This window comes from Ochlerotatus camptorhynchus, unplaced genomic scaffold (assembly GCF_037179485.1).
Source record: "Ochlerotatus camptorhynchus isolate MF236.1 unplaced genomic scaffold, CSIRO-AGI_Acam_v1.1 ptg000117l, whole genome shotgun sequence".
NCBI classification, from domain to species: Eukaryota; Metazoa; Arthropoda; class Insecta; order Diptera; family Culicidae; genus Ochlerotatus; species Ochlerotatus camptorhynchus.
Window position 1 is genome coordinate 566,082 of NW_027040607.1, and position 21,318 is coordinate 587,399.

The window sequence follows — 21,318 nt, forward strand, 5'->3', positions numbered from 1 at the left end:
AAAATTATTTAAATTATTTATCGTGAGAAAACATAATCATGAAATATTTCAAATATATTTCCTCTGTCAACAAAATCCACAAACCAGTGTCAGCGTTTGAAAAGGGCAAAACATATTTGGAAATCAATGGCTTTAGCTGTCGATTCCTCGCAAACAAAAGCGAACTCATGCAAAGTAATGACACCATCAGGTAGAAGAATGATTTCTATGCCAGACATTGTTATTTTGTAGGAGCGAGCTATAATTTTTTGAGAAATCAGTGCCAACATTTCAAAGGGGCGTAATTGCTTTTGTAAACAATGGCTGTAGCTATCATTTTCTCGCAAATAAAAGTCCATCCCTCCAAATTAACAATGCTAGCTGGTAAAGGAAACATTCCTCTACCTGCTGGTGTAACTAATCTTCATGAGTAAGTTTTAATTCACGAGAAATCGACGGCTAAAGTCATTGTTTATAAATGCAATTACGCCCCTTTGAAATGTTGACACTGAAATCAGCTATTGAAGTCATTGATTACAAAAGCAGTTTCGCCCTAATGAAATGATGGCACTGAATATTCCGTTTTGACAGCAATGTGATCCACATGCTAGGTTTTACACGGTAAGAAAAAAATACACGGCGACCAGTACACTTTTACCTACTTTTGACTGGTTTGGCACCTCTTCGTTGTCATAAATGAAGGAGCAAAAGTACAATCCTACATGGATAGAAATATCCTTAAACCTTTTGGCAAATTTCTATTGCTGATTATTCATAAAATGTAGGGGCAATGTATGTAATGCCGGCCTAAATGTCCCTAATTTGCGCCTATACATAAATTCAGCAACCGTCTAAATTTTCAATAGCGACCAAAAATATCCATTGGTACCGTACCAATGACGCGTTCATCTAGATAAAATTGATAAAATTTATCAACTTTATTTAGATGAACGCGTCATTGGGACATTAAATAGAAGACTTTTAGCGGTGGCCCAATCTTAGATCCATAGGCCAACATTAGAGCCATTTCCTCTATAAGTCAAAGACGCCTTGCAAAAAGTTAATGAATATCATGCGTCAAATGAAATGAATAAGCGGTCACACATATTTTTTTGGCATTCTTATAGGACCTATGGGGTATAAGGCTGATGTTTTGGCAAAAATGTATAAATGAAACACATGAATGAAATGATTGATTTTCGTTTCGTGAAAAATTCGACACATTTCTATGGACAAATTTCCATGTCAAATTCCACATGATTTTCATATTCCACTCAAAAGTACACATGAAATTTATGAGTCATGTATTATGGTTTTTTTGAAGTGAACCTTACAAATAATGGGTTGTAAAGAACCATTACCATTCAAAATTCTTCTTTTCTCCATATTAGAACCTTTTTACTAATGGTTTGAGAATTTTAATGGCAATGGTTATGGTAGTCAGTAAGGTCCATAGGGGGTATGGGTTGACCCGCTTTACCTACTTTGGGCTTTCTGCCGAAATGAGTGAAAAGAGCTTACTTATGGTGACTTTTTTCTTACCGTGTAGATGACAGCTCTCGTGTTGCATCGAGCGCGGCGGGTGGAAAACACACTCACACAGCGGCAGTATCGCTTGACGTTTGGGCCTGTTTTTGCATCAGTTATACGCGAATATCATCTGTGTGGTGGGATTTCAACGTCGCCGTCTCGTGTCTTCATAGATTGACCTATCAAACGTCGCAAGAAGGTCGTGTACGGGTGGTAGTCGATCGTCGCGGATTGATAGTGTTTTGCTTCCAGCCTCTCTAGGAAAGAAGTCCGAAGAAAAGTGCGAAGACCTTCAAGATCTCCAGCTGCTAGCCGTGGGATTCAACGACAACAGCAAACGCATATCAGCATATCCAGATTCGTGCAAGTCGCCGGTCGGATTTGAAGGTCGCTGGTCAAAAAGAAGTGGAAAAAGCGAGCAATGTTGCGAACCATCGCCGTACGGAACGAAAAGCTCCTGCTCCAGGGGCCAAGCAAGGTTCTACGGGGAACTGCCAGCAGAGCTCTGAGCTGTGATGCTGTTCGGAAGTGCAACGTCCAAAAGTGAGTCCGTTTTATTTTGGAATGCAATATACCTATTCTAGCCTGTTATGTAACCTCGAAGAGAGTACGAAACCTGGAAGTGCAAGTAGATCTCGAGGTGATTTTTTTCTCAGCAAATTTGACCGAAAGGATTTTTTTCATCATCTCATAATGCATGGGAGGTTAGAGTTGTGTAATCATCATCTCTCCCCAGTGGCTATCGGGCTGCTGCCCGATGAAGAAGAAGCACAGACGTGGTATGATGGTATTAATATGGGGTAACGTCACCATTGATTCGATTGGGGCCGTAATTGTTTGTGTTGTTTTCGTCATTGCTCGCTGGCATTGATTGTAGATCGACCATTGATGAAGCGATTGTACCCCAGACTGACGTTCTAATCACACATGTAGATAAGAAACTTGCATTAAGTAAAGATTATAATAAATTCCCATAAATATAGTATTCAATCATGTGTTCAATTAACAAGTGCCGAATATAATATGTAGTTGATTGATCCCGCGTATATCATACCAAGATTAATTAATATCTTCGGAAAGCTTCTGCTCGCTCTGTCAATCAGTTGCTTTTAATTGGGTTTACTCAGTCCGGGCGTCTTTCGAGTGCGACACAAGAGAAAAGCTAGACATGGTCATGCATACCTATCTACTCTAATTGAAGTAAAAATAGAATATGTTTCTGTTTTGAAAACATCCCGTCAGAGTTGGTATCGTGTGCTTGGACGCAACCACCAGATACCTACCACGCGATCCAGAGTCGCTTAAGTTAGAGCGTAGCTCTGCTAAGGCATTATTCATAAGAGGTGATGCCTTCGTGCTAATCCACGGACCATACAAATTTTAAAAATTGTGTATGGACAATTGTCTACGCAGGGGGAGAGGGGGGGGGGGGGGGGGGTCAAGAATAAAAAAAAACTGAGAATATAATTTTTTGGACAACAAAGGGAAGTTTATTATTAGGGAATGCTAAGGAGAATTCTTAAGGAACAGTAGTAATACAAGTTATGAATAGAATTCTAAGCAACTTTGCTGATGAAATAAATTTCCCATCTCTAATGGCTCACGATTTATACTGGTTTTCAATGAGTTAACTTAGTATGACCCCCTTAAAACCATTTTTTAATAAGTTTATTATACATTTTTTTCTCGTAATGATTTACACTAAAAAAAAACACGTCAGAGTTACGTAGCTTACTAGGTAGCTTTCGCCCATCCCTTTTTTCTCATAAGAACTACGAGATTCTATTATAGATTTATCCCCTCTTCTTAATGAAGCGTAACTTTGCACGAAAAAGTTACGTGATTTGGTAATTTAAGTTCAAATTTCAGTTCGAATCATATTTTGTTATTGTATCAAAATCAAATTTATTTAAATCAATAAAAAAATCCTTATTTATTCTATGTCAATTCAGGTTTTTAGAAAATTGCGAACAATACGCTTTCTCGCATAAAAAGCATTCTTCGACTCGGAATCAAATCAATCATATCATTCAAATATGAAAACGTTACCGAACATACATGTATCAATTTTATGGTATCCGATCCGGTTACCTCATGCGTGTTTATTGCGATTTTTTCACATCACCGCTGAAATTGTAATTACATTACCTAATTAATTTGATAATAATTTGAAAGAATCTACACAATTTAATAAAATTATCTAAATGCAATTCACTTATTTATTTGTCTAGTAGGAGTTGGGCCGAATATTCGCGGCTTACCCGAGGTTCAGGGGTACATTTTCGAAGTATAGGATCAGGAGGAGCTTGGGGAGGGGTTTCGTTGTCTCATCAGAGCGTTGTCGCCAGTATGAACAGTAGTGCGGTTCTAGATTCGTCTGGAGTTCGACCGGCTATGATGAGACTCATCGAGACGGAGGGACAAGACAAACAAAATCAGCTGTTCTATTATCGGCAACTCGGAATCAGCCGTATTTGGTAGCGCGTATATTTCATTTGCAGAAAAACCTGGCAAAATTGGTTTGCTTAGTCGTAAAAATGTAATCCGATTGAAGCTGAAAAATAAGGAATCGTGTAAATACATTCAGCGAAGTGTGATTTCCACTTAAGTTGGAAATGATATTTGCTGAAATATTATGTTTATCTTACGTTTACGTGCCATGATTTTTACTAATATTAGAATGGATTTTCACGTAATTTTTGCGTAATATTTAAGTGACATTTACTGGATCTAAAAATACAATTTGAATTTTTTATTTTGGTAAGGAATATTTAAGCATTAGATTTTTTTTTCAAATAGATCGATTCTCTTCAATGACTCTCTCTTTCGTTAGTAACTTGGTTGCATTCAGGCTAATATTTCCACATAGTCTGTTAAAAGAAAGGCCGATAAAAACAGCTGAACATGTTTTTGGAGCCGACTAATTAAAGAAAAAGAGAGTCCATGAAGAGTTGATCAATGTAGATTGGCCTATTCGAAAGGTGATGCGCGAATTTTGCGTTCATCGATGAAAATAGAAACAATGAGAATAAGACCGAAATCAATGTAGCTCGCACAAGCTACTACTCGTTTCTGATGTTTTATGCGTGTGAGTGAGTAGTAAATGCAAAATGAAACGATTTTACCCATGCTTGTGTAGGACTTTAGAAAATGAGAAGATTCCAGGTGTGAACACATTTTCAATATTCGTTAGCATAGTATTTAAAACTTAGAAATCTAGAAAATGTTAATGGGTTTCTATAGGGTACCGTAAGTGTGGGTGATATTGGGTCAAAAAATCAAAATGTTTCGTTCCTTACTTTATAACATGCATATTGTACCAAGAAAAACAAATTTTAAGCATGTCGGGTCGCCGGGGTTTATTGTTTATCAGTCAACAGGTAAAATATTTACCCCAATGACACTTGTTCTACAACTAAATACAAAACTAACGAATAACATAAATTAACATAAAACTCGTTTAAAACTACGCTTATTTGTTTCTCGTGACCAGGGCGTCACAATATCAGCTTCAATCGACCAAATCGATGCGACGAAGAGACTGCTGGCTTTCTTTTTCTATTCAAGTCGAACAGCTTCGCAGCGTTCTAGAACCTCAGTCGGCGTGCACGAACAAATCTAGATAGAGCTGGAATTAGGGCGTAACAGCTTTTGTAAACAATGACTTATATCGATGATTTCTAGGAATTCAAGGCATGCCCACGCAGAACAACATAACCATCGGATAGGGAAAGTCTTTCGAGGCTTGAATTTCTAGAAATCATCAAGAGAAGTCATTGTTTACAAAAGCTGTTAGGCCCTGATTCCAGCTCTATCCAGAAATGTTCAATCGCTTGTCTCTCTTTCTCCCGTCGCTTCATTGATCTTCCTTTCAAGCTTCGGTGAAACGGATGAGCGAAAGAGCGCTCGACTTTGATAGTTTTCTCTTTCATGAAACACATCAACAGAGGTTTCATGACGTATATGACGGTAAATGAAATTACATATTTAAAGCATTTCTCACGTGAAAACACTTGAAGATTACACGTAATATGTTTAATTTATCTTCCATCCAATATTTATCTAAAAAAAATGAACGAAAACGGTACATAACGCATTTTAAACAAATTGAAAGAGCGGTGATAGAGTGTTCGTGAAAGGGGATTGAAAGCCATAATGAGGTTTCGTTTAACTAGAAAATCGACGTTAGTTACGTTGAAAGCGATGAGCAAAGCAACGACGAGAAGTTCCACAGCCAGCCTTTCCTTCTAAGCGTCCTGCTTTTTTTATTTTTGTTTCTTGCTGATAGTCTAGCTAGGCGTTATAGAGCTTTTTGACGTTTAATCGGCGCACACTAATGCAGCATTTAAATTGAAGGAGTGCGAGCAAGAGGGAAACCGATTAGTGGGAAAACAAACCATCCATTTATCCCTGTGTGCTAGATAAAGAAAGACAATTAAACGTCAAAAAGGTCTATAGAAATGAAGCGTCAAACACGTATGTATAGTAGAGAAACAAAACACGAGTTCATTTTAGAGCTTCGAAAATGTAGAGCCCTGCTCGTGACACGTTGAAATCGTACACATAATAACACCGGTTGAATACACGGGACATGCTTCGCAAAGGTTCGTGTAAGCAATAATAAGTTCTTGCCATCCCTCCGGTGATAAACGAGTGCGACCGAAGATTGCGACGACGTGTGTTGATGTCCAAGAGACTAAGAAGCGTAGGACTGTCAATGTTGCCTTGCAGAAGATCCCCAACAAAGCACGCTTTTGCCACGTTGCGTCTTGCTTCTAGTAATTCCAGATTTATAAGTAGACAACGGCTTTCATAACTGGGCAGGTTGAATGGATCTCTCCACCTAAGATGACGTAGAGCGAACCGGACGAATTTTCGCTGAACAGCTTCGATGCGTTGAATTTCATTCTGGTAATAAGGAGACCAGACGATAGACGAATACTCCAAGATAGGGCGCACAATTGAGCAGTATAAAGCTTGCAGGCAGTAAACGTCCTTGAACTTTTTTGCAAAGCGAGGGGTTTTGCGTGTAACCCTCATCTATCCACATAAAAGTGTGTTAAAACTTTTGATTGCCTGTGGACATTTTTGAAAACGTGTTTTTGCTACTATTTAGAACATTTAACTGTACAACACCATTTAAATAAAACAACTGGTTAATGTTATCTTTACTCCAGGAGTTTAAGGAACATATTCTAGTCATCATTTTCTGTATATTCAAGATATCGGCATCAATGAACAAGGAAAGACCCACAATTTTTTGGAAAACCTTTCGATATTTAAAGCTTTATGAACTTCAGGGAAGCTCTTCTAAATTTAGGGTCCTTATATATTCAGTTAAGTCCTCAGATCTTCGAGAAAGTTCTTCGAACTTGAAGGAAGTCTTACGAACTTCTGAGAATTTTTACGAATTTCGTGGTACTTCTACGATATTTAAGAAATTCCTATGAATTTCAAAAAACTCCGAACTTCAGGGAAGTCCTAAGATCTTAAAAAAAGTCCTTCGAACTTCGGGAAAGTCCCATGAAATTCAGGCAATACAAACTTCAATGAACCCTTCAGGAAAGACCTTAACGCTTCAGAGAAGTTCTACGAACTTTAGGGAGTTTCTATGAACTTCAGCAGTCAGTCTTTTTAATAATAAGAGTTATTAAACCAGCGTTGTTTATGAAATCTTTCAATCATATGATTTTGAAAAACGGTGCCGGTGGTGTAGTGGTAAGCGTGATTACCTCTCACCCCAGCAGGCCTGGGTTCAATCCCAGTCGGCGCCGCCGGGATGTTCTGAGGCATAACATCTCTGATCACGCCTTCCTTCGGATGGGAAGTAAAGCCGTTGGTCCCCGGTTCATGAGTTGATGGGTCGATAGGTAGGGTCCAGGTGTGGGAGCTGCCTTCCTGGCACGTCGGTAGCATTGGTGCTCAGCACGGAAAACAAGATCGACGGAAAAAACAAACCAAAGGAAATATGATTTTGAAATCATGTTGTAATCAAAATTCCGTCAAATAAGATCCTTAATCATTGACAATTTGCGGAAAATTTAAACAAACTTGAAATCTGTAAAATTGTTAGAAGCAAAGGTTTGTTTAAAGACTCCTCATTCATACCGCAATTTTACCTTGAGATAAACTACCTTCGCAATTTTACCTTGAGATAAACTAGTCCGTTGGCTAAAAATCGCAATAATAAAGTTAAACAAATCGCAGTTTTAAAAACAGAAATCTCAAGATTTAGGGGCTTATAGATCTCTAAATTTCAGACATTAGATAGGGCTCCGCGCTAGTCCGTCGTATCTCAGCTTTTATTCGTCATACACCCCTAAAATCGCTCATTTTACGGGTTATCGCAAATGTTTCAGTGTCAATCGTAATTAATCTTGTAAGCAAAGATGTTTTTGCAAAAACATGAGTGAAAACACTTTGCTGTTATATTTAGTTTTAGCACATAGAACGGAAATAGGCGCCATGATACGACGAAGTAGCGCAGCTCCCTACTAGCTTATTTATAGCAAACAATCAGATAAAGATTTCACAAGCATTCAAAAGAACCTTAATACCTATTTTGGTTTGTGAAAACCGCATTCCGCATTGGTACAAGGATTCTCTTTATTTTTTTTTATTAAAAATAGTTTTTTAAATACATGGTTTTTAAAACCAGAAAATTTTTAAATCATTGACCAGGAAAACCAGGAGTTTCAAAATGGAAATTCACTTGCCACCCTGTATGACGAAATTAACTTTTAATTAAAAATATCAATAATTGTGCAATTTGTCCGATGTATTATTCCTAAATAATGTAACTAGTACTAAAAAGAACAAAATGGAGTAATTTTCTCACCATTAGAAACAAGGTTTGAAGAGAAATCGACGATTTTTCGAAAATCTCACCAGTCACATAGTCACTACTAGCGGGGTGACATCTGTCGGATTTGATGTAGGAAGCTATTATTCAATTAAAAGAAGGAATAATCATAGATTGTGAATTAACTCCAGGTTTAAAAAATATGTCGAGTAGTAGCAATTATGCCAAATGTACCAGACCCCGCAATAATGCCCCTATGAAATCGCATTTCTTGTTATAGTGCCATATTCTAACGCCTCTAATTTACCTTATTTTAGGAATTCGCAAAAATGGACGGGTGTATCCAACGGTGCCAAACTGGCCTCGGTGTGGCAGGTGAAATTTGTCCGTGGCTACTGCAGCAACTACCCAGCCCACAACAAGGTCCTACTGCCGGCTCTCTCACCCACTATGGAGATGGGTACGATCGTCAGCTGGGAGAAGAAGGAAGGCGACAAGCTGAATGAGGGTTAGTATGTTCTTTGTTGACTATAAACAACACGATGTCCATTAACAAGAAATCACGCGATCGTCTCGAGCATTTCAATGCTATTTCAAGTTACAGCTTACACTCGTCTCAAATATAACCAGGGATTCAAATCACTGATAACGCCGTCGAATGCTCGTAGCAGCGTCAATGTTACTCGAACGAATTACCTTATCTACCACAAACTCTCGCTTTTGTCTTCCGCGTAGGTGATCTCCTCGCCGAAATCGAAACCGATAAGGCCACCATGGGCTTCGAAACTCCAGAGGAGGGTTACCTGGCAAAAATCTTGATCCAAGCCGGTCAGAAGGACGTCCCCATCGGTAAACTGGTCTGTATCATTGTCGAGAACGAGGCAGACGTTGCCGCCTTCAAAGACTACAAAGACACTGGTGCTCCAGCAGCCAAGGCTGCGGCAGCTGCTCCCCCACCGCCGGCAGCAGCTCCACCAGTATCAACTCCACCACCGGTTGCGGCTGCGCCTCCGCCATCATCATCGGCTGCCGCTCCAATGACTGCCGTCGAACAGCGTGGCCCACGAGTGTACGCCAGCCCGATGGCGAAGAAGCTTGCAGAACAGCAAAGACTACGATTGGACGGTACGTATCCGCTGTCATTTGTATCCAAAATAACATGCCATCCTGTTTGAAAGTGTGCTAATAACCCATCGTCTGCAATTGTCTCTCCTTGTTTGCAGGAAGAGGATCCGGTTTATTCGGCTCACTAACGTCTAAGGATCTTGCAGGTATGCAGGCAGCCGGTGCGCCGGAAGCCCGTGCCTCAGCAGGGGCTCCCAGCATTCCGTCCGGTGCAGCCTTTATTGATATTCCGGTGTCCAACATTCGTGGCGTCATCGCTAAGCGACTGCTCGAATCGAAGACCACCATTCCACACTATTATCTCACGGTGGACGTCAACATGGACAACATCAACAAGCTTCGCACCAAGTTCAACAAACAACTGGAGAAGGACGGCGTCAAGCTGTCGATCAATGACTTCATCATCAAAGCAGCAGCCATGGCCAGTAAGAAGGTGCCGGAAGCAAACTCCGCTTGGATGGATACCTTTATCAGACAGTAAGTGATCGAATAGCTAAACCAGATAGATTGCAATCCTTGGTTGCTCGTTTTTTAGATTCGATTCAGTGGACGTTTCGGTAGCAGTTTCCACGGATCGTGGTCTGATCACGCCCATCGTGTTCAGTGCCGACCGGAAGGGATTGTCAGACATTTCCAAGGATGTCAAGAGCCTGGCAGCGAAGGCTCGGGATGGCAAGTTGCAACCTCATGAATTCCAGGGCGGCACCTTCAGCGTGTCCAATCTCGGCATGTTCGGTGTGACGCATTTCTGCGCCATTATTAACCCGCCGCAGAGCTGCATTCTGGCCGTTGGTGGAACCCAGAAGCGGATCGTACCTGATAAAGATTCGGAACAAGGGTAAGTATAGACGAACGCGTGCATATTGTAAATAAAACCAACTCATATTTCAGATGGAAGCAAAGCGATTACGTTTCGGTAACTCTAAGCTGTGACCACCGTACGGTGGATGGTGCTGTTGGCGCACGCTGGTTGCAGTATTTCCGCCAATTCTTAGAGGATCCCCACTCTATGCTTCTGTAGGTGCAAATTGAACTTCAACACACAATGGTAAGTCTCCAACTCAGTTTGTTTTTTTTTTGTCAATTAATTGTCGCTTTTGGCCAGAATAACCATGCCTTATTTGAAACAAAAGAAAAAGTACCATCAACCCGCTCCACCATCAGGTTTATGTACAACTGAAGTCTCCGGGCATCCGTACAAGTTATCACAACCAAAACTTTCACTTGCAGATTAAGTAGGAAAATGTACAGTCATCCACAGACAAGCAAAGCATCGTTACCCTCTCCACCACAGTTCAAGTTTTTTTTTCTGGAGCAGCATTCGTCCATATGCACCCCCAGTATGAGACGCTCCGGAGACTTTGCAATAACAGTCTGCCAATAAACTATTTAGTTAACCAGTCAGGTAGTAGTTACGAAACAATCGTACAAATAAGAAACAAATGATTAAGTGTAACGAAAATTTAACAACAAAAAACTCAATGAGGCAAAGTGGTCATCAATATCTACCTAACCATCCCAACCGTACGAAGAATCTGTGAAATTAAGAAATCGACTTGTTTTGAACAAAGGGAAAATAATGTATCTAAATAGTCAGAACGGTTCTCATTTTTAACTGCTTTCTCTAGATTTCTTTTAGTAGTACTAAAATCTATTTATTGGTTTCAGTTGAAGTATATTTACTCGAACAACTGTCACAGTCGATTAGTTTATGTCGAAGTAAAGTCGATTAGATCCACTCACGCAGCTTTAGATGGCATACAAAACACTAAACAACGACTTTTTTTTTCAAAATTTTAACCATTTCAATCAAACCGCATCGCAAACATTAAGAATTGACATTTCTCGTTCGATTCATGCGGATCCCTTCCATTCACTCTGAACCGCCGAGAAAACTCGCAATTGGAACGATCGAAAACCTACCTTAGGGAAGCGTAACTACACCGGATCGATATCGTGTCGGAACGAATATTAGCAATTATTTAAATATATTTTCAAAAGCAAATCCTTGCAGCACCAGTCTAAAGACATAGTTTTTTGAACTACATCAGGAGGGGATATTAATGTTAGAGAAACAATACGTCGTAATAAAACGTTGCAATGTCACAGCGTGTAAATGCTCTGGATGTAGTTCTCTTTCTAGCATGTCCGAAAGCCATTAGGTACTGACGTCACTTCATTCGAATAGCTTTGTGCCGGGCTTGGCCGATCGTCAATCGCAGTGGTTTGTTGTAATGCAATGGGCAGAAGATTGTGGGTTCTATCTCAGGTTCCTTTACATTGCTGAGTTGATGGGCCGCATCGATATTTTCTCTCTAGGTAGGTACCACATAATTTATCAAAGTCCCAGTTTACCAGGACGCGTCGACGAGATAACTTTTCGACTTCTAATAAAACTAGTTTCACGCCAACAATTTCCTCCCCTTTCCCTAATTGACCTGCATTCCGACATGGCCGGCACCGGTATTGTACAAAACACATGCGACCACCATCATGTGAACATTTAGGATGAACGCTAGTCCCAATCGCCATCTTTGTGTAATTACAGATGATCTTTGCAGTCGGAACCACGGATGGGTAGTCTTGCCCTGCTCATATCCGAAAGCCATTGGGTACCTTTGCAATTTTGGAATTTCCTTAAGACTCTTCGCGAACTAGGACTCTTATCTTGAAATACTCTTCAATATTTCCTAATTCTCCCAAAAAAATCTAGATGTTCTATAATTCCTTTTAAATCCCTTAACATTAGAATTGAGCTCCATCGAAACATTTGTCAGAATTCCATTCTCTTCTTCTTCTTTTTTTTACTTTTATTCCAAATCCAGGATCTTCTAAATTAAATTATGGTTAAAATAATATCAAAAACTCCAAATTAATAAAAAATCCAAACCCGAAATTTTTCTCCATTTTAGACCGCACGGTATTTTTTCACATAGGGGAAATGGATATAATGTCGACCTAAATGCCCCTAATTTGGGCCCATACATAAATTCAGCAATCGACTAAATTTTTAATAGCGACCAAAAATATCCATTAGTACCGTCCCAATGCCGCGTTCATCTGGATAAAATTGAATAATAGCAGATTTTTAGCGATGGTCCCAATCTTAGATCCACCTTAGACATTTCCCCTACATAGGTCTTATTCGACTTAAAAACAGTACCAGTAAACAGTATTTTCAAATATAATATATTAACAGAATGCTCCATTCATGCCTTTTCCATACATTGCAATGGCAGGGCTGGTAGCGAGTCACTTCTTGTTGACTTGGTCACTTTTTTCAAGTCAGTCACTATAAAGTCTCTTTTTTAAGGCCAAGTCACTTTTTCTTGTAATAGGTCACTACGTTCAACTTTTTTTAACCGTGAATTTATTTCAAGATAGATTATTCTTTGCGTTGTGATGTTTAATCGACTTTCTCTATCTTTTTTTCTGGATACAATTACCTGAGTTTTCCAAGTAAGTAAGTCCAAGATCTAAAAATATTCAATATCTTGAAGTTTCGTATTCCATGTTTGCACCATCGTACAAATAAGGTTCCCGTTTCACCTGTGCATACAATGTCTTGGTTTTCTTTACATGCACGTAACCTATAGCTCATACCGTAGTAGGCTGTGTATAAAAGAAAATGATTTACTTAGTTTGACAGTTGCACCATGACGAAGTGGCAGCGTATTCATGATTTGTCCCACGCGCAAATGTCGTAAAAAGACATTTCAATCGCCGTGGGAGTGTCCCGGTGGACCGAGAAAAGAAAGGACAACTATCCGCGAAGGTGGCCACAGGTCGTCCGAGGTTAGCTCGGGTTCCGTGGGTTATCGCTGCTATCAAAAGGAAAATTCGGGTGAATCCAGTGCGTTCAATAAGGAAAATGGCAAAGGAACACGGGATCAGTGACTTTACGGCACATCAGCAACTCGATGATTAAAAAGGAGCTCATCTGCCTAGTGGCAAACGTTTTTGCTTACTGAGCAGAAGACCGTGGGTTCAATCCCAAGCTCCTTCGCGTTATATGATTGTTAGGACATCAATTCAGTTTATCGTTTACCAAAACGAACCCTGCTGCAAACCCAACCCTATTACCGAAGATAACAAATCAATAAGACTGGCAACTCTTCCATTTTCTCATATGAACGCTATGAGAAAAGTACAAACGCGTCATCTGCAGCTCAAAAGTAAATGCTTCGAACGAATTTGATAGCAAAGATTACATCCTCGGAAGAACGGTTTGTGTATTTGCTCATTTTTCTATGCGTTGCTTCCACCTTCACTCAAGCGCAGCGCTGTTGTATCTGTCGCTTGGATTCTGGCAAAGTTGCCAGTCTTCTTGATATGATGTCTTCGCTATTGCTCAATATCCCAGTAATTCCTCGTGGAAGTGCAGAGGTGTTCTCGGCTTCCATCAAAGCGAGTGTCACGTCAACACATTCCTAACCAGTTTTTACACATTAAGGATGATTGCTAGTCCCAAGCATCGTCTATTGGTTCTCTGTGTAATTACAGCTGGTCTAGCAATAACAGAGTAGCAACCGTGGGCGGTCAATCATACATGCTCATTCTCATGCAATATCGTAAAGGAAGATTGCGGGGTGAAGTCGAGGGCACGGAAAAAAAATTCACATGAGTACGTATCCGGGAACTACGCTACGAGTCGAACGATGCAAGAAAATCTTGAACTTCCTTAAGCGAAAAAATCCGGTAATCCTGTTCACCGACGAGAGCATGTTTACCGTCGATCCCGTATCAAATTCCAGAACGGACCGGTATATTAGTTCTCTTCCGGTAAAAGACGTGACCGACGAGCACAAGAACGTGTAAGTATGTTCTTCCGTGGATCAAAGAACAGTACGGTCCGAAGCCAAATGATGTATTTCAACAAGATGGGGCTCCGTGCCACACTTCGAACCGCACTCACAAGTGGTTGCAGGAACATCTTCCGTTCGGGGCGAAGGATATGTCGCCGCCATCCAGCCCCGATCTTAATCCGCTGGATTACTTAATATGGCGCGTCATGAAGGCCAAGGCCTGTTCTAAACGCCACCCGACTACAGCAAGCCTCAGACAAACATTGACCCGTACCTGGAGAGAAATGGATTCAGACTACATTATTAGAACCTGCCGTGCATTCCGGAAGCGTGTGGAGGCCTTAATTGCAGCAAGTGGAAACTCGAGCGATGATTAACGTAGTTTAAGACTCTGAAAACGAAAACGTAATTTTTGAGATTTTTTTTTAATTTTGACATTGCTCAATGTTTGCACTTTACAGCAATTGTAGGAACTTTGGAGAAGTTCTGAGGAATGAAAGGAAATGCTGAGAATTTCAGTGAAGCTCTATAAACAAACTGCAGGAACATAAGCTGAAAATATGGGAAACTTACTGGAAGCTGTAAGAACCTCAAAGCGGTTCTTTTAGCATCCGGAACTTTTATGAAGTTCCTAGAATTTCAGATAACTTCACAGTTGTCAAGCGAACTTGAGAAATTTAGAAAACTTAAGGGTTATTGTGCAAATTTTTAAGAAGTTCTAAGGCCTTCAAAAAAGCTAGATCTAGAGTTCTTTGGGGAATTTCAGATCTTAAGAGCAGTTCCCGTAACTATAGTTCAGAATTTTGGAGCAGTTTAAAATCTGAAAAACCGAGAACCCTAAAGATGTTCCACGAATTTCAGGGAAGTACAGAGACCTTCAGAGAATTTATGAAAACTTCAGAAATATTTCAGAAACTTCACAGAAGTTTAGAGAATTTCGGATAAATTTAAAGGTGTCTACGGGAATTCTATTTATTTCCGTGCAGAACCGAGATCTTCAATAGAACTAAGATCTTTATGGAAGCTTCGAGAACATCAAGACAGGTCAGAGAATCAAAGGGCAGTTGAAATAATTAAAAGGGAATATTACAGTGCTAACATTTGAAAACGGCGCAAAAGCCATTTGTAAACAAATGGTTTGTGGGCCCTTTACTCGCTACCCGAAGAACGCCCACGCAAACCAACAGCATCGTCAGGAAGGGGAAAATTTCCCCTACCCGATGTTGCTGTTGTGTCGCGTGGGTGTACTTCAAGTACTTCGATCTAAATCCATAAAAAATGCGAGAGCACAATAGTTCCAGAAATTTAGGAAAGCTTCGGAAACTTCACAGCAGGAGGTGTGGAGTTAAATATGAGATCCGCGAACTTCAGGTAATTTTATGAACATTAGTAAAATGGTGGAGCATTTGAAAGAAGTTTAGTATGCTCCGAAAATTATTTTAGGAAAATTAGTGGGGAATTTAAAGCAGTTCCCAGATTTTCGTATAACTTCAGAGACGTTAATAAGTTATTTGAGGTCTTCGCAAAAGTTCAGAAGTTCACTGAAGCTTAAACATTTTTAGGACGATTTAATTAAATTCAGCGCGGCACAACAAGCTTCATGAGAACTGCAAAAACTTTACAGAAGTTTTGAGAATTTTAAAAAAGAACAGAGAACTTCAGAGCAGTTCCGTCAACATTAGGAAAGTCACACAAATTTTAAAGAAGTTAAGAGAACTTAAGTGAATTGTTAAACCTTTAAAGGAGATCCATGATCGTCAGAAAATTGAGGAAACTTTAGGAAGTCCTAGTTTATCAAACTACAAAAGAACTTCAAAGCAGTTTCATTACTTTAGGAAAAATTTGAGAACTTTCAACAAGTTCTGAAGTCCTCAAAATAGTCCATTCCATATTCAACGGAGATTTCCTCAAAATCTCGATGAAGCTATCGTCAGAATTAAATTTTCTCTTAATTTTCCTTGAAATTCTCCACAATTAGAAATCCTTTTAAAAGGTTCTCAGAGTATTCATTGAATTCATTTCAGATTTCGTTTTCAATCTCACTCCTTCCCTTGGAATTCTATTCACATTGAAAGTCTCCTACCAATTCAGTGACATCTCTCCTCAGAAATTCCTTAGATTTCTTCTCATATTTTTTTAACAAACTCTCCTGAATTTATTTTTTTCAAATTCCTTTGATGATGTTCTGGAGTTATTCTCACATTTAATTGTAATCCTCCTTTTAGTATTTTCAATGCCCAAGGACTTGTGCTCCGGATTGATTTTTTCCCACAAACTTTATGAAATTATCCTCAGAATAACCTTGGAATTTTCCGTTCACAAGAGTTATGCCTTGTTCAGACTACAGAGTTATAACATGTTATAGCGCTATCTTGATGGTGATTTCTGTGTTGCAATTATTTGACAATCGTTATAACATGTTATAACTGCTCAGTCTGGCCAGCGTTTTATGCTCCTCAGAAATTTCTAAGATTTTTCATTATTTTTTTTTAAACTCAATTCATGGTTTCTTGTAATTCTACTCAAAACTAAGGCTTCACATGAAATCCAAAATTCCTCAAAGTAGATTGCATTTGATGTTTTTTTTTCTGAATGATTTTTTTTTTCCCAAAGCTCCCTTGGAATGAGGTCCTTAGAAATTATAATAAAATTCCTCAAGTCTTTAAAACTGTGAATGGAATTTGACTCAAGATACTTGAAAGTATCTTGAAGTATTATCAACAATCAATACGAAACTAACGATTTTAAATTGGCTCACCACTTTAGTAGCCTATTGGTCCCAAGCAAACGATTAACGTACCCTATTCTAGTCGAAATTCTAGTACTACGCAATGTTTGTTTTGATTCGCTATGAAAGTTTGACAGATAAAATGAGGGGTTATTGGTTTTTCCTATGTTTCGAGGGGTGATTCGACAAGCTTGGGACCGAAGATAGTACCAGAGGTGAGCCAAAAAGTTGAGCACGTTTCTTTGGGACCTACTTGTCTTAGAGTTACCTCTATGGTATTATAGCTTTTAAGTCCAGAACTAGTTGAAATTATTTTTTTTTTTTTTGAAAATATGTATGTCCCACAACCAAAAATTTTATTTTAATTAAATTTATTTGTAACTGAAGATTGATCCACTGTGAATCTTTGAAGTTCAAAGTGTGAATAAAAATAACGAGAAAAATTAAATGATTGTATTTTAAAATTAATTATTTTCTTTAAATATCCTAAGTAATTTTTAAACTCTTCGAGGCTTCCAGGTATTTTAAGGAAACAAAAAAAATTCCGGAGGATTCCCGGTTTTCCAGATTTTTTACGTTAGTAGACACCGTGACTAATACCGTGGGTTTGGTTATAAACTTTCTATTGAATCTTTCGCTTTAAAGGTTCATATCGTACATAAGTGTTAATGAGATAAGATTTGAATAAGTCTAAAACATCAAACATTTATTTGATGCACCTTCTCTTAGATCACTTTTTAGTCACTCTGTTTACAACTATAAGTCACTATTTGGTCACTTATTTATTCAACATGGTCACTAAAAGCACTATTTCTTACAGCAGTGATCGCTACCAGCCCTGCAATGGCGACCCGAAAAATATTGCTTCACGCACCATCTAGCGTTGAAAAAGATTAGCAACAATCATCCAATTAATTGAGGGATGCGAATATAGTAGTTATTACAAAAATAAAAGTAAAATGATTTTTATCAATTACATTTTGTACAGTACAAGCAGATTTGTCTGTCGTTTACTGTTGTCATCAAAAGAAATAATATGTTGAAATACAAACATTTTGGTATTACAATTGGTTTACCCCTCGTGAAGGTGAACAAAAACATTGGTAACCTTTTTAACCACAGAGGCGGTTTCATCGCTAAAAATTCGGTTCGCCCGCTAAGCGAAAGAGTGGATCATAGTGTTAATATAATATACATATTTGGTATTGTCAAATATACTATATTAACAATATGATCCACTCTTTCGCTTAGCTGGCGAACCATTTTTTTAGCGATGAAAGCACCTCTGTGGCCAAAAATGCTACCAATGTATTTGTTTATCGTCACGAGGGGTAAACCAAATGAAAATTTGTTTAATATTTCAAATGAATGTATTTCAGCATATTATTTTATTTGATGACAACACAACAGTGGCATGGGGCTCCCTTAGCTCAGTCGGTAAAGGCGCAGCTACAAAGCAAGACCATGCTGGAGGTGGCTGGGTTCAATTCCTGGTCCGGTCTAGGAATTTTTCGGGTTGGAAAATTTCTCGACTTCCCTGGGCATAGAAGTATGATTGGACTTGCTACACAATTATACCAATGCAAAAATGGTACAGGCATCGAAAGCTCTCAATTAATAACTGTGGAAGTGCATCTAGAACACTAAGTTGAGAGCACGCAATTGGCAAATCAAAGTTGGCACTCGTGGAGAATAGAAGAACTATGAAAGTGATGATGGTTTCAAAATTTTCCACGGGGAAGTATACGAGTGCAATCTTAAAATGCTTTTATTTTGAAAATGGAGCATTTTATTTAAATCTGGTTACTGCTACAGTGGTAGAAAAGCAGAAGTCTATGTTTACACCTAAAAATCTGAAAATAAATTATGTTTTCTGTATTATATGTCTATTGAGTAGTCCTGAAGTTTTCTACTAACGTAGCACTAACCAGATTTAAATAAAATGCTCCATTCACAAAAAGCATTTTAAGATTGCACTCGTATACTTCCCCGTGGAAAATTTTGAAACCATCATCACTTTCATAGTTCTTCTATTCTCCACGCGTGCCAACTTTGATTTGCCAATAAGCTAATATGCGATATGCAATAAGCTTGAAATGCGAAGAAGAAGAAAAAGAAGTGACATGTCAGACAAATTTTAAAGTAATATACACAATGTAATTAATGAAAATAATGTGACTCTTACTTTTGTAATAATTGCTATATTCGCACCCCTCGATTGTAATTGAATGATTGTTGCTGACCTTTTTCAACGCTAGATGGGGCGTGAAGTAATATTTTGCGGGTCACCATTGCAATATTTGGAAAAGGCATGAATGGATCATATTGTTAATATGATATATTTGGTATTGTGCTTAAATAGGAGAAATGGATGTAATGTTGGCCTAAATGCCCCTAATTTGGGCCCATACATAAATTCAGATAGCAAATTCTTAGCGATGGGCCCAATCTTAGATCCATAGGCCAACATTATAGCCATTTTCCCTATTACTTATTTTTAGCACAGGAGTCTAATGAGGTTCAATATCTGCAATCATTTATTTTGAGTCAAGCTCCGAAACTTTTCAAATTAATGTTTCTACCAAGGAGTGATTACTAGACCCCTCCCCTCCCTCGAATCTTACTAATACATATTTCAAAATGTTAATAAATCCGTTGAATCATGATTTGGGAGTACAATGACCAAAAGTCCATTTTACGAAATGACAGGAGAATTTGATGATATTGATGTTGCTTCTAAGGGGCTGTTCATTAACTACGTAGACAGTTTTTTGGGATTCGTGACCCCCTGCGTAGGCAATAGTTCATACTAAATTTTTAAAATTTGTAAGGGCCATAATTGCCCCCCCAACTTTCTACGTAGTTTATGAACAGCCCCTAACAGCCGTTAGGTAACCGCCTCCTGTCAAAGTTCATTTATGAGTTGAATCAGAAACATCTAGTAAAATGTTGTATTTTCATATGTTTAGTGTTTTCGCATAGTGACGGTATAAAATTGTTAGAAAATCTCAACCGGCCCCTACCCCATTGTAAGTAACTGTACGAAATATTACACAATTTAAAATGTTTCAGTATCGTATTTCGTCGCTGCTGTAGGATACTTTCACTTTATTGCATAAACTAATATTAACTAACTAAGGGTGTAACTGCAATACTGATCTACTACGGAGTCCATTTGAACGATCGCCAAGTGTCATGCCAGTCACGAGGGGTGACAAATTCCGACAAATCATTCATCGATGACGTCAAAATCCAATTCGCAGCATCCCTTCACGTTTCTCTCCGCCAAATCAGTACCAGGAATATGGAAGAGCATGCGCACTCGGTAAGTACCTTTGCCCAGGTCGGTGTAGCTGTGGAGGTACTTTATTTTCATGACAGCCGCATCCAAGTTGAAAACGCCCTGTGAGAGTGTGACAATGTAGTATTTAGACTTCATTCATGAATTGTCTGACTTAGCGGCCTGAAAACGCGGATCTGGATATCTCACCATGTATGAATTACCCACTATCCTTTTACTTAATATTATCTATAGCTAAATTACCTCATGCCTTCCACATTTGTCGCCGTTGGTCATGGCACTGGCCAACATGAACCATGGACCACTGTCGTCGGAATGGAACCGTTCGCAGTGCATAGGTTCGATGTACTCCTTCGGATTATCGAGGCATATCGCCGTACTGCCCAGGGGACACTTGTAACTAGTTAATATCAATTCCCATGCGATATCTTCCGTGGTCTTTCTGACTTCGTACTCAGCATGCAACGTGTTGCAAACGCCATCAGCGTCCCGGTCGTATGACACCTTTGTCAATGCTATAGGAACCTTGTCGTAGTTCAAGCTCACATCCTGACAGTTGCCAAACGTGGTCAAATTCACGCGCTACAATTATTAAGGGGACAAACGCACTTTGAATCAGTATCACAGATCATCACACAAACTGAATGGTTTGGGCTTACCAGACCATGAATGCACTTTAGCAACTGTATCACAATCAATAATGCCGAATGCTTTCCAAACATACTGACGTAGAACTTAGAATACTGTATGATGAAATGATGCGATGCAGACAAGTCCCTCTATTTATACTGATTGGTTTTTAGCATGTTCAATGATGTATGTGGGGCGTGTACTTTCATAATGATATGCTGCCATAGTACTAATGATATGCTAAATACGTTCCTTTCCATAGGAGGTATCAATCAATATGTGCAAAACTGTCATTACAACTATTAAGCTGTAGAAACGATAGCAGTAGCATGTGATTCGTAAAACATCCAAAACTGACGATTCATGATATTTATCGATCAGGGACAACGATTCGGCACAATTATCTAACATTTTTTCG

At 39.0% G+C, this 21,318-nt stretch overlaps 2 protein-coding genes across 4 annotated transcripts; one reads left to right on the plus strand and one right to left on the minus strand.

Moving 5' to 3' along the window:
- Window positions 1-1,620: 1,620 nt before the first annotated feature.
- muc (dihydrolipoamide S-acetyltransferase muc) lies at window positions 1,621-11,553 on the plus strand. 3 transcript variants are annotated; one of them, XM_065220174.1, is made up of 7 exons: window positions 1,621-2,052; window positions 8,629-8,819; window positions 9,047-9,436; window positions 9,535-9,913; window positions 9,972-10,274; window positions 10,328-10,484; window positions 10,542-11,553. In XM_065220174.1, the coding sequence occupies exons 1-6, from the start codon at window positions 1,931-1,933 to the stop codon at window positions 10,455-10,457; spliced, it is 1,515 nt and encodes a 504-aa protein (XP_065076246.1). In that variant the 5' UTR covers window positions 1,621-1,930; the 3' UTR covers window positions 10,458-10,484; window positions 10,542-11,553. The 3 variants fall into 3 exon arrangements, with proteins under 3 accessions (XP_065076246.1, XP_065076247.1, XP_065076248.1); XM_065220175.1 differs by having other exon boundaries at window positions 10,570-11,553; XM_065220176.1 differs by having other exon boundaries at window positions 9,583-9,913.
- An 8,498-nt stretch (window positions 11,554-20,051) lies between these two features.
- LOC135699821 (uncharacterized) lies at window positions 20,052-20,993 on the minus strand. The gene is made up of 3 exons (XM_065220164.1): window positions 20,930-20,993; window positions 20,514-20,852; window positions 20,052-20,372 (listed from the first exon to the last, which is right to left on the minus strand). Exons 1-3 carry the CDS (start codon window positions 20,990-20,992, stop codon window positions 20,199-20,201), a joined length of 576 nt encoding a protein of 191 aa, XP_065076236.1. The 5' UTR covers window position 20,993; the 3' UTR covers window positions 20,052-20,198.
- Window positions 20,994-21,318: the final 325 nt, after the last annotated feature.

Bases quoted from the DNA above. Each gene is read 5' to 3' on its own strand.
- LOC135699821 (XM_065220164.1), bottom strand. From the start codon at position 20,992: ATGTTTGGAAAGCATTCGGCATTATTGATTGTGATACAGTTGCTAAAG. The intron at 20,853-20,929 runs GTAAGCCCAAAC...TAATAATTGTAG, and splicing joins TAAAGTGCATTCATGGTCTG to CGCGTGAATTTGACCACGTT. The intron at 20,373-20,513 runs GTAATTTAGCTA...ACACTCTCACAG, and splicing joins ACAAATGTGGAAGGCATGAG to GGCGTTTTCAACTTGGATGC.
- muc (XM_065220174.1), top strand. From the start codon at position 1,931: ATGTTGCGAACCATCGCCGTACGGAACGAAAAGCTCCTGCTCCAGGGG. The intron at 9,437-9,534 runs GTACGTATCCGC...CCTTGTTTGCAG, and splicing joins GCAAAGACTACGATTGGACG to GAAGAGGATCCGGTTTATTC. The intron at 9,914-9,971 runs GTAAGTGATCGA...CTCGTTTTTTAG, and splicing joins ATGGATACCTTTATCAGACA to ATTCGATTCAGTGGACGTTT.